We start from the raw sequence: 13,626 nt of genomic DNA on the forward strand, positions 1-13,626 counted from the left end.
CATACCAAGAAGGGGAAGGATGCAAGGGAGTCCACTTTCCTCCCTCTTCAACCCCGGCACAGAAATCAGACATAATTCCAGTCTTCATGTTCACTAAGCACTAAGAGGGGGAATAGCATTGCCCCAGTGCTATACTCCCCAAAGGATGTGGAGTGAGGCTAATTTGCACCAGCATGAGATGTGACATTCAGCACAAGCAGAATACCTCCAAAAACCAGGCACCCTGTCCCCAATGCAGTTTGAGGCTTAAGTATCACAATAATAACATTAAGATTACAGAATTAAAATTAACACACAATCAGAAAATGCAAATTTCAACGTTGCTACAACTATGTTAAATCAGCCATATTAGACATCCTATATATTTTATGTTAGATATTTAACAACATAAACAGCAACATATCAATTTAGATATTCAGTTAGATTAACAAGAATAGCATACATGTGTACTGATAATATGGCCAAATTAATATTGCTGCAGGAACAAGCTTTTGAATTTCCTATTTCTCTCAAGTATAACTGCATCCTTTCATCCTGCATGAATGCAGTGTTTTTTGCATTTAATTTCCCTGATTTTTAGTTGTTATAAAAGAAAATAATTTTCAAATGTTAACAATCCCCACTCTACTGCTGCTTTAAGGATTTAAGGCAGTGTAAGCACTTAAACCTCTAAATCAGTATAGATGCTTAACTTGTCTTAAGGAATTAAGGTGGCACAGACGTTTAAGCTGCTTTAAATCCAAAGGCCACCAGGTGACCATTAACATACTTTGAAAAGGGTGTGCACTTCTGGAAAAAAATATAGACCACATTTGCAGGAGTGCAAACTCTTAGACTTAGCGAAATACAATTCTGTGCATATCCAGTATGTAATTTTCAAGTGTGCATAACTTTGTTAATTTCCAGCCAATTTTTTCCCCAAACATAATCATGGATGCACTTTTTAAGAAGGATTTTTAATAGGTCAAGTTTCAATGTCCTGATGGTATTTTAGTTCTCTGTATGGAAACAAACTGATACAATTTTTATTACACAAAGTACATTTTTACTCCTAACATGCACTGATAACTCAAAAACTACAGAAGAGAATTTCTTCCAACTCTAAGGACAAAGACCAAAAGTGTTTTCAAAAGTTTCTGAGTGAGAAGGTAAGCACAACCTTCACTATCAGACACCATATGAAGTATAACTGGTAATTGTTCCCATTTTTTATATCATAATTGTGACTGTTACAATACTATTAATCTATATTTACAGTTAGGGTTGCTGTATTTTTTGCCATATGACTTGCCTCTCAGTGAGCCGCAAGACAAATCTGTTTTTTAAATTCCCATTGCCCTTCCCCTTTTTCATCCCTTCCATTCTCACTCAAAATGTTATTACCACCATGGCACCCAGACTCCAGCTGTGCATATTCCTCAGGAGGGCAGGTGTATAACTTCCCCATAAGCCAATAAAATCAGACAGTAGGATGGTTATTTGGGTAATACTGTCAGCACTCCCCACAGGACACCATATAAGTCACATTCACAATATGCTAAGTCTACCCAGGAGCAGGGAGTGAGATTCAGAAGTCTATCTTGTAACATGGGACTCCCACATACCAGTATAGCACACTGTTGGAAGCCACTGAGTCAACTAATTAAAGACAATTTTATAGCCAGACGATTTGTTACCCTTACCCTGCACACACACAAAATAGCCTAGAGGGAGTTGTGACTCTCTGCAGCTTTTAAAAAAATATCCTCCATCTTTTGACACGTATTGAAATGCAAACTCCTATGTTTACATGCATATGCTACAATCCATCTTTAAACATTAACGTTGATTAAAATTATTTTTTGTAAGTAACACATGGTGACTGTTCTGAAGTTAACACCTGCTGACATACTGAAAGAAATAGCTAGAAGAAAAGCAAGATGACCTATATAGACCTCTAATAGATCATAAAAGATAACTAATATATGTTATATTATTTAGCAAACAGTTTGGTCTGATTTAGTTTTTTCTTCAATATTTCTTAGTACATTCACCACAAGGAGAGGTTACTTACCTTTTAATAACTTGAGTTCTTTGAGATGTTTTGACTCTATGGGGGCTCCATTGTAGGGTGTGCACATGCTTGTGTGCTCTCAGCCAGAAATTTGGATTAGCAGTATCTGCAGGTCTGTGCCCACACACCACATGGCCTCATGCTTCAGAGTGAAGGCACATAGGGAAGAAGGGATCCTCTGTTGCACCAGTTCCTTCTCAACTACAGAATTAGACTCCCCGTAGTAGAGGAGGATGGCAGGAGGTGGAGCCCCAAGAGGGACAAAAAATCTTGAAGAATTCTATTTACTGAAAATAAAGTAATCTTTCCTTCTTTTTCAAGTACATATCCCTATGTAGAAGACTCCCGAGCAGTAACTCAAAGTGGAGATGGCTATAGAAGACTCCCGAGCAGTAACTCAAAGTGGAGATGGCTACTGAGGGGGGTAAATCCACGATGGTGCAGAGGACAGCATCACCAAAGGTCACATCAGTGTTGGATGCAAATAGAGTAGTATAATATTTGGAGAAGAAGTAAACTTAAGACCAAGTTGTGGCCCTGTAAATTTAAGTGATGGGAACATCATTGAGGAGGGTAACAGAAGTGAATTGAGCCCTGATGCAATTTGCTGACACTCTGGGAAGGGTATTTGTATCCCAGTGATCTCATAACAGGCTATGATGCAATCTGAAATCCACTCTAATAATCTTTAAAAGGAGATTGATTGTCCTTTCATTCTTTCAGAAAAGGATATTGACAGCCTAGAGGAAACCCTGAAGCATTTACTCCTATCCAGATAGAAGGGTAGTGCCCTCCAAATATCTACAGTGTGAAGGCTTGTCTCTTCTCTGGAAGAGTGAGGTATGGTGAAGAATACTGGCAAATGGATATCCTGGTTGATATGGAAGTGTGATGAAACTTTCGTGATAAACTGAGGATTGGGGCGTAGTATGACCTTGTCACAATAGAAGGTAAGATACGGCAGTGAGCCATGAGTGCTCCAAGTTTTCCCTCCCTTCTAGCTGATGGGAGCTATCAAAAGTCTGAAGGGGAGGGCACGATATTGATAACATTTTGAACCAGCAACAAACCACAGAAAATGTTTATGGGAGGGGTGCACATGAACATATGCATATTGAAGGTTGAGAGCAGTAAACCAATCCCATTGACTCAGACAAGGGATTATGGAAGCCAGGGTCACCATCCTGAAATGCTGCAAAAGAATGTAGGTAGTCATGTTTCTGAGGCTTAGGATTGCCCTCCAACTGCCCTTTGTTTTGGGAAAAGACAGTTACTTACCTGTATTGTAACCATTGTTCTTCGAGATGTGGGTGCAGACATAGTCCACTCAGGTTTGTGCACTCCCAGAGCACCAAATATGAGAATTTTGCCTAGTAGTACCCAGAGGGGTGGTGCTCATGCTCCTCCCATGGGTACGTAACGGCGGCATCACCCTGAGTCTCCTCAGTTTCTTTGCACTGAAATCCCCAGCTGAAGACTCCAATGCAAAGGGGTAGAGGATGGGTCGGGAAATACGTGTCATCCACATCTCAAAAAACAACATTTACAATACAAGTAAGTAACTGTCTTTTCCCAGGTGACTCACAAGCAGTTCCAGCAGGAGGTGGGTTCAGAGTCTAATTAAATAGTGGGTGCAGGATTGTCTTTCCAAAGTTTGCGTCCAATCTCGGTGCTGTGGTGATAGAATAATATCTAGTAAAGGCTGAATTTGTGTAGATGTTGTCCAAATCAAAAACCGTTTCCAAGTTACACAAGTAGGTGGCTCTACCTCAAAGCCAGCCTGACTGGTCTAGAGTTCCCCAGCTCCTCCTTTTTCCCCCTTTTAAAGATGGGCACTACGTTAGTCCTTTTCCAATCTTCTGGGACCTCTCCTGTCATCCATGAGTTTGTAAATATTCTTGCCAGTGGCACTGAGATTTCTCCACCTAATTCCTTCAGTACCCTGGAGTGAATACCATCAGTCTCCACTGATCCAAATTCATTCAAATTGGTCAGATCTTTGACATGTTCTTTACTCATCCCGATTTGCATCCCTTCCCCTTTATTGTCTACGGTAACTTCGCTAGTCATCCGGTCATGTTATGTTTTGTGAGAAGACTGAAGCAAAGTAAGCTTTGCGCAGCTCTGCCTTCCTATCATCTTCTGTTACCAGCTCTCCTTCTCCACTGAGCAGCAGACCCACACCGTCTCTGATCTTTCTTTTTTGTCTGACATGTTTGTCTGAAGAACCCCTTCTTGTTGTCTCTAACATTTATTGCCAGCTATAACTCACTCTTTACCTGGGCTTTCCTGATTTTGTCCCTACATGCTCACACTAATCCCTCTATACTTCCTCGGTGACATGCCCCTCCTTCCATTTCCTGTATGTATCTCTTTTGGTTTTTAGATAGGTAAAAAGCTCCTTGTGCAGCCACATTGGACTCCTGTGCCTCTTCTTATCTTTCCTCTGCATCAGAATAGCTTGATTTTGAGCCTCTAGTATTACATCTTTTAGGAACTGCCAGCCCCCTTTGACTCTTTTTCTTCCTAACTGATCTTTCCATGGGACTTTGCCTACTATTTCTCTGAGTTGATTGAAATCCACCTTTCTGAAGCCTTTGTTTTGCTGTTGTCATGTCCTCCTTTGCACATGATCTTGAATTCGAATATGATAGTTTCTCTCATTAACTGCATCCATCACCAGGGAGTTAGGACTGGGGTGTGAGAAGAAATATTCAGTCCACCGACTGTTATATAATATTTTGTCTGCCCATTTTACAGATAGATGTGGGGATGGCAGCAGGTGTTTGCCACAATTACGGGCCGGAGATAAGAGTGCCTCATTAATGGGGAGTGCTATTTCCTCACGTGGACTGGTGTGAAGAATGTCCATCAGAGAGTGCCGGGACTCTCATATCTCCTCTGTCAAGATGTGAAGAGATACTGCAAGTCTCTTCATTAGGTCCTGAAATTACCTAAAATTGTCTGCCTAGGATGGTGGTGTTGGCATCAATGCCTTATCCGGGGAGGAAAAGATGTATGGGAAGAAGGAATCTCCTCCTTTGGAGGTGGCAGTGGACCCTCCTGATCTTCCTTCCATACCAGGGAAACATGCAGCACTGGTGACTATGAGTGCAGTGCCAGTGATTCTTGAGATGACTGGGGAACTTCCAGACACGGTCTCTTGAGGGCAGGAGCCCTAAACAATTGGTCCCCATAGGTTATCTAGGGATCCCAACAGTCCCATTGAAGAAGTGGGCAGGAGAAGGGACCCCAGGGGAATTTGTATTCAAGGGTATGTGGCAGCTTCTGGAGTCCTTGTCAGGGTATGCTTCTGAGGCATCGGAGAATAAGCTACTGAAGACTTCAGAGTCCCCAGTCACCCAAGGAGGGGCAGTAGGCATCGGAGCTGGAAATGCTACAAGAGGTTGCAGCATATAGACAGGTGGATGGGTAAGTACCAGGGGTTGAACACTTGCTGGAACCTGATGAGAGGAGGTGGTTGGTGGGCACAGAGGTACTGTGATAAACTCTCATATAAAGGCGTGACACTGGTTCCTCCAAAATGAAGAGGTCTTCCTGTGAGAGAAACCTAAAGTTTTCAGGAAAGCTTTGATAATGTATAGCCTAGACTGGGGGCAGTACTGGAGACCTAGGTGGGGGGACAGGAAGGGAGTTGCAGCTGGTGCCAAAGGAGCTGTTAAAGTGGGATATCTATGCTCCAGGTATCAGAGGAGGAGCAGAGGTAAGAGAGGGCTCCATGTGAGTCTGAGTAACAGACAGTACCATTGCCTTGGACTTTCTCATGTCCTTGGATTTTGATGAGTTTCAGTGCCTTGATGTTGCCGGGGAAGATGACTTTCATCATTTCTTGCTGGCTGGCTTATCCTGAGACGTCTGTTTAGATGGTACCAAGGGCCTGGTGCCGATGCCTGACAGAGTCTCAGAGGTACCCATTCTGGGACATGAGGTCTTCTCAGAAACAGTTCTAAGAAGTGACTTAGACTCTTTTTCTTCTCTGAGGAGAGGTAGACTTTCTTTTCTTGACATGTTTTATCTCCAAAGAAGCCCTGGGAGGTGCTGAAATACTCGGGGGGGGGGGGAATAAAAACCAGATGGGCCTGACAGTTCCGGGAGGAAGAATTTCAGCTCAGCTTCCTTTGCAAGACCTGCTCTTACAGTCCATACAGACTTTGCACTTAGGATGGGACATGAGAGTCTCTGAGACACCAGAGACAGATATAATGCCCATTGCTCTGGGGACAAAACCTTTTGCAAGTCTGACAGTCTTTGAATCCTGGAGCCTTCGGCATACACCAGATACAAGGCCGAGAGAATCAGTCCAGGAGATTGGGGAAGAGAAAAAAGGTAGGTGGAGACACCCCCCTTTCCAAGGCATATATTTGTGCCAAATATCTTAATAATAAGTAAAAAATAAAAGAAATAAAATGAATAACAGAAGAATGACTAAGTAGTTGCTAGGAAGCAGCAGACATGCAGATGCTCTGTCTCAAGCTGCAGGGAGCTGAAAAGGAACTGAAGGGGTGACACGTCTGCTTCTCCTTACGTGCCCTCGCTCTGAAGCAGCAGGCCATGTGGTGCACTGGTGCAAACTCTACTAATTTAAATCTCCAATTGACTGCACACAGGTGTGTACACCTCCTACAATGGAGCATCCATAGAAGAATGATATCGAAAAACCACCATGATATTTTATTTCTCTAATATGCACTGCTGACATACATCATTCTGCATACGCTTTCATTAGTAATGCTAGCTGATGAAGCATCACATCATGATTTGGCATTAAAATTGGTTGAATTTTTCCAGTGGAACTTTTTATCATGCAAAATGCCTAAAACTTAACTAAAACCATAACTAAAACTTACTTCTGGACATTTCATTTTATAGGAAATTTATAAATTTATAGGAAATTGTTCTCTTTCAGATCTGGAATGAAACAAATTTCAAAGTCACAGAATTTACAGTGAAATGGAAATTTCAGTTCCTGCACTGCTCTACTTGGTATTTCTAATATCAGTAATTTCCATCATGTACTTTTGGTTTGAAAGAAAAAGCCCTGCCACTATGGAAACCAACTGGTTCCAAACAAAGTATATTTGTATATACTTGGGGAGGTCTACTTCAATTTTAGAGAAAAAACTGATATTTGTAAATGCAAGTTTAAAAGCTACCATAAAGAAATATCCATCTATTATTAATCACCCTAGTATCACACACTATTGTAATTAATTAATAGAACAGAAGACCTTCTAGGAGAAATTATTGTGCTTTAAGGATTTCTTTTAGCAGAACACTAATATTAATTAACAGAAATAGACAGTGATGCCCATTGTTATTCTTTGAAAGAAAATATAAAATATCAGTATATCTCTGGATGCTAAGTGCAACAGAATTTATTCCAGATTATTACCTTCATATGTAATCAAATCTGTTTGATGGGTATATGAATCTGCATTTTAGAAGTTCATGTTTAGGGTTCATCCAATAGCTAGACTTAAATGTGGGACTAGATTTAAAGTTTGGGAAGGGACAGGGAGGGAGTTTGGTTATTCAGGAATTCTTGCTCCAGCCTCAAAAAACAGAATACTCCTACTTGTAATTATTTTAATTGAAAGGATACTAACCATGTAAGTAGCAGGTAATATAATCTGAAATGTATTTGTGCTAGAGCTAAAAGAATAGCATGCCAAGGGATCATCTTGAAGAGTATTTTTTGGAAATATCTCTTCAAATATGATCCCAGTGTCTGTGATGGGATCCTCAGCTGTCTATGTGTTTATACCATGCACATCAGTATAGAATGTAAGTGTCTATGTTAGTATAAATTTTGGGAAAGAACACTGTTTTGTATCTGCAGAATGTAAGGTTTAAAGAAGCTATCACAGCACTTAGATCCTAAGATATTTGGGGCACGCACGGCCTTTTTGTTTTGTTTTTGTACAGCTCTTGTACGATAGGGTCCTGGTCCTTAACTAGGGCTTGTAGGTGTTATAGTAATACACATAAATAAATATAATAATCATCAAGCTGGTGTGTTTCTCGTGGGGGTCCCACCAGGATTGGTTCTTTGCCCTACACTGTATAATATTTTTAACAATGACTTGGAAGAAAACATAAAATCATCACTAAATTGGAGTTGATAAAAAATTGGAGTAAATGGGGGAGTAGTAAATGGGGGAGTAGTAAATAACGAAGTGGACAGATCATTAATATAGAGCTATTTGGATTGCTTGGTAAGCTGAGTGCAAGCAAAATTATAGGTTTTAATATGATTAAATGTAAATGTATACATCTAGGAAGAAAGAATGTAGGCTGTACAGAATGGAGGAGGGACTCTATCCTGGGAAGCAGTGACTGAAAAAAATTGAGGATTGTTGTAGATAATCACCTGAACATGAGCTCCCAGTTGACACTATGGCCAAAAGGGCTAATGCAACCCTTGGATGCATAACCAGGGGAATCTTAGTAGACATAGAGAAGTTATTTTACCTTTGTACTGGGCACTCGTGTGACCACTGCTGAAATACTGTGTCCAGATCTGGTATCCACAATTCAAAAAGAATGCTGATAAATTGGAGAGTCCAGAGAAGAAGCATGAGACAGCCCCAGGCATGCATTTGAACTGGCAGAGGTGGAAGTTAAATGAAGGTAAAAGACTGATCAAGCATAAGTGAGGACACCAAAACAGAATTAAGAGAATGCCCAGATGCCCTGGGCTATGTAGAAGGTCAGACTAGATGATAACTATGGTCCCTCTAGCCTTAGAATCTATGAACAAGTATGCCTGTAAAAGCCATGGGAACATTTTGGGCCCTGTGTATGCAAGAGCCAGGCCTTTTGCAGTACACAGAGGGATGATAGCTACCTAGACAGACATCCATCAACTGCAGTATGGAGGAGAGCATTAGCTTGAGTGGGACACAGTCCAGAAAACGGAATGTCAACATCTGGAGTTCTGGAAGGTTTTGATTCCCAAAGGGGCCCTGAATGGGGCTTGACATTGGAAAGTTATGGCCTATGCCCATAGTACAATGGAAACTAATGGGAGAGTTGGAAAATATGAGCTAAACCTTTCCTATGAGTAATTTTCAGGAGACATCAGAAATAAGGTGGATGTCTGGATTTACAGGCAATTTAATAGGGCATTGAGCCCACAACATGGCAAGAGAACAGCAAGCAGGTCACAGAATGTTATGGGACCAGTTCATGCCACCTCTGCACTCCCTGATGGGAGAATTACATTCATCTAATATCTCAACTATTCATTTAAAGGAGAATGATTTTAGGATTTTCAGGTGAATTTGAGTCAGGATTTATCAGGAATGTAGGCTGAATTACCTAGTTGCATCTGGGCACAAAGGTGATTGATCTCAAATGCAATGCATATATGACGGAAAGATGTCACCTCTGCTTGTGTGGACTGAGTCCAGAGGACTGTGAACCGAAAGGTCAGATTCTTTTGGGACATTGGTGACACAGTGATCACAGCCAGGAAACCAGGAACAACGTTCCTGAACTTTACAGGGAAGACAAGTGAGTTCTTCAGATATGGGACTGTTAGGTGGTTGTAAGAACTTACAGATTGGATTGATGGGAGGCAGATACCAAGCTCTGGGCTCAGGGTTACAGCCAAGTTATTGAGTGGCATCCCTTGTGGCCAGTGCAGGTGAGATGCTCCAAGGGGCCTGCTCTCAGATGTAAACATGAGATACTGTTGGATCCTATTAGTCTGCAGAAAAATGGGAAACCTTAAGTATCCTTCATGTGTATCCTCATTCCCCTTCACAGGGACAGAGCAAGAGGGTGAATCCCCAGGGTTAGGCTGAAGAGGGGCAAGCCTGAATATTGGTTATTTGGCATGTTATCCATTTCACACTGCACTGAACCCAAATAAATGCCTGGTATTTGGGGGTTCTCTCATTAAAGTTAACAGTTAATGAAGTTGCAAAACTTCTACTTTTAAATCTACCTCTGTATCTATGTTCATTCTCGTATGTGTTCTGATCAACACAGGCTTTGTAGAAACAAACAAAACCAAGTGTTAAAAACATAATGGGCCTTATTCTCTATAACACTGTACCAATGCAAAGTGAGCACAAAGCACTACTGCCACTATTGTGAGTGGAGTGATTTGATATTTCACATTCACATGTATTACTTTGCACAAGTGTAAATACCTGCCATGTGCAAAGGCAGGAGATAAACCAGTCCAATGTTAACTGAAATGTTTCATTAAATGTTTTGGTAATATTTGAATAAAAAAAAATCTTACTTTGATTTAAACAGTTCCCTGGAGGGTTTGCAATTAAAATACTGTACAGTGTCACTGTGCTAGTACATCAAAGCTGGAAAGTTAAACTAAGTAAAAATGACAGTAGAAGTGATTTTCAATGCCTATTCTGAGTGAAGTGCAAAAACTAAACAAGCAATATAGTGGTGAAGAGGACAATAAAGTAATTTTTTAAAATTGTCAAATTTTAATAATCTAAGATTGTTTTGAACATAATTGAAGATAAAAATATTAATCTATCAGTGTTCTTAGAACCATGCAAGTATCGTTAATATCATTTGTATGCAAAGCACAACAAACAAATTAAAAGTTGTCAGTGACAAAAAAGAAACAATGTAATTTTTCTTTATCTTAGATAGAAAAGTTAAAATGTGAGAATAATTCTTCAATATAGAATTTAGGGAATTTTACAGTATCTGATCTCTCGTAAGAGTTTTGTAGCTAAAGCAACTGTATTTTCTAAACTTCTGCTTCACTAGGCCCTGATTTTGCAATTAACTCTACACAGGCTCAGGGGGTCGATCTGCTTGGTGCCAAAGACAGCATCAGTGCTCCAGTCAAATTTCATATAGAAGATGCCATTATGGAATATCTGTTGTCTTCCAATTTATAAAGTGATAAAAGATTTAGCATGTTCATTGCTTTGCAGAACAGAGGTCAGGAAAATGGAATGGGAAACACTTAAATTAAACATACTTGTAAAATTAACACTGCAGAATCAAATTAATAACTGTATACTTATCCTAAAGGAAGTCATTTAGGAATGTCAGGACCAGATACTACAGTCCTAACACAGAAAAATAGCAATGGACATCAGTAGGGGGTGTTACTTGCATATTGCCAAGAAGACTGTGCCCTTATATACTGAAAATGTAATAAAATTGTGCTAAAGTATTTAAAAGAAGTCAGTAACCAGATTTAAGTGATGCCGTTTTACTTCTGTTAAACAAAACAGTTCTAATGGTACTCACCTTCATCTCTTCCAAATTTTTCTGTCTAGTCCATAGTAATTCTCCATATGTTTTTTCCTCATGCTGTATTCTCTTCTCATATTTTCCTAATTCATTCTGGAGGTAATCAATTAGCATCTGATTTTTCTCCTGCTTACAGCTAACAGCACTAAAATTTTCCCTTTAAAAGAAAAAAGTTCTTAATAAAAATTAAAATATTATCAGCTGATTTATACAGTTTAATATTTAATTTTACTGTAGACAAAAAGACAGACAAATCTCACATATGTTAAGATCCATTTGAAAAACCATATAGAACCATGTGATAGTTATAACTTATGTTCTTTAGAACAACCTTACATGTACTCTGCCCACTAATCCATCTCCATCAGACTACTAACATTTAAAACTCTCAGCAACTTCAAAAAAAGCTTCTACTTTAAAAATATCAGCTTTCCTGGGAAAGGATCACTTTTCCCTCACATATGAAGTTTTCCTCTAAAATTATACTGGTGTGAGATGCAGAGCAGTTAGTAATAGGCCCTGGACCAATATCTGATGACTCATCAGGGTTAGAAATGAGAGCTTTTAGCCACTGAAAAAAGCTTTCCAGTGGGATACAGTATTAGTTTCTAGACCTGGTCAGTCCTTGGACATTTCTTCTTAAAATTGTGCCTTTTTGATTAATATAAAAGGTATGTTAGGCCATCTTTAGAGGTTTCTAAAATGTATTTGTTATAATTTTCCTTTTCCTCAGAGGTCTGTACATGAGTACTCATGTTATTAATGGAGCCACATTTTCACACAAAAGGATATGAAAAATAAAATATAGCAAATCAGTGGTCCTATTGATAATATAGTATTTGATCATGTAATTAAAAGCTGTCATAATGCATATACACAAGGGGACAAATAAAGGTTGCTCAGGAAACCTTAAGTCTAGCATTTCCTAACTTTTCAGTGCTTTACTTTGTAACCTAAATGTTGTTTTAAAATTGTATTTTGGGGGGAGGTGGGGTAATGCAATCTCCTTCATTTTTTTAAATAAAGCAAACTGAAACACACACAAATTCCTTCATGTATAATCATGGTGATCTCGCATGTGTCATCAGCAGTACTGGAAACTTTAGATCCACTGCACAGACCTCTACCACTTACTAACAGCATATCTGGTAGCAGTAGTAGAACTAGCCACTAGCGAGGAATGAGACACATACTTTGCCAGTGGGATTTACAGCTATCTGCTGAAAGCATAGGAGTGCCGAGATTCAGGAATCCTGGGTTCAATTCCAAGTTTTGGAGGAAAGTATGTTCTATTGGTTACAGACCCTTCTGCCTTGTTTCCCCCAGCTTGCCCCATGTCACCAGCATGTGCCCCTTAATCTGTCCCTTTGCTCCCACTTCCTTCTCCTTATGTTCCAGGCACATTATGTAGGCTGTTAGGTACAGGGAAGAAAAGGTTCCAGCATAATTAAGTATGCACACTCCCAGTTCTCTTAGGACCCTAGGTGTTGGCTATCTCCCACTAATTCAATCAAACTTGCCCCTCTGGACCCCCAATGAGACAAGAGGAGCTTGGTACAGTTGGCAATGTGGTAGGTTCTTGCTTAGAATTGCTAGTCCTATGCATTTTCTATAGGGTTTTTGTTTTTCCCAGGGAGACTGAAAGGCAGAAAGGTTTTTTAAAATTGTTCACCATTTTTATTGGGTTGCCTTGATGGGCTTTAGGGTGGGACTGTGTTTTCCTTAATTAGTGTGTTAGCACAGGGATTTGTGGTAGTCTTTTCAGTTACACAGCTGCCACTATTCTGGACATTCTTTAATTTTATAGTACTGTTGTTTTAGTATTATATAGGTCAAAATTTCTATTTTATTCTTGTAGTTTATGTTTAGGCTTTTGCTATTTTTTTGCAGTTAAACAGTAATAAGTGGGAAAGGAGATCAGATAGAAGTGTGAGAGAGTAAGCTAGAAAGTAAGCAATAGTCATGAGTGAAGGCAGCAGTAGGAACCCCATGTCCCCAGTTTCTCCACCAAGCCAGGCAGGAATCAACACCTGGAATCAAGGACAGTTGCCTCCAGCTGCTTCCCTAAAGTGTGCATAGTTTCTTCACAGAAACAGTAACTCCCATATCATAGGTCTGCTGATGAACGGACTAAAAACCTATTGAGGTATTTGAATGATCTTTCATCACTGGGTTTAAGAGACTGAGTCAGACTCAAACAGGAAAGTTTCTTACATGCTACTTGCCTTAATTTTCTCAATATCTACACTAATCCTCACAGATGAGTTGATCTCTCTCATCATAGATGGAGTCAGTTCAAGCATTTT

At 39.9% G+C, this 13,626-nt stretch overlaps 1 protein-coding gene across 22 annotated transcripts in view; it reads right to left on the reverse strand.

Annotated features, from left to right (window-relative positions):
• The window catches only part of CCDC178 (coiled-coil domain containing 178), a 350,640-nt gene that overhangs the window by 174,686 nt on the left and 162,328 nt on the right, over positions 1-13,626 (reverse strand). For 21 of the 22 annotated variants that reach the window (XM_039524821.1, XM_039524816.1, XM_039524819.1 and 18 more), the window contains one exon: positions 11,318-11,477. In XM_039524821.1, the coding sequence (XP_039380755.1) occupies positions 11,318-11,477 (160 nt within the window). Of the gene's footprint in view, positions 1-11,313; positions 11,478-13,626 lie in introns of all 22 variants that reach the window. The other variant, XM_039524834.1, reaches the window with a different exon arrangement.

Source organism: Mauremys reevesii, linkage group 2 (assembly GCF_016161935.1).
Source record: "Mauremys reevesii isolate NIE-2019 linkage group 2, ASM1616193v1, whole genome shotgun sequence".
In the NCBI taxonomy this organism is placed as follows: Eukaryota; Metazoa; Chordata; order Testudines; family Geoemydidae; genus Mauremys; species Mauremys reevesii.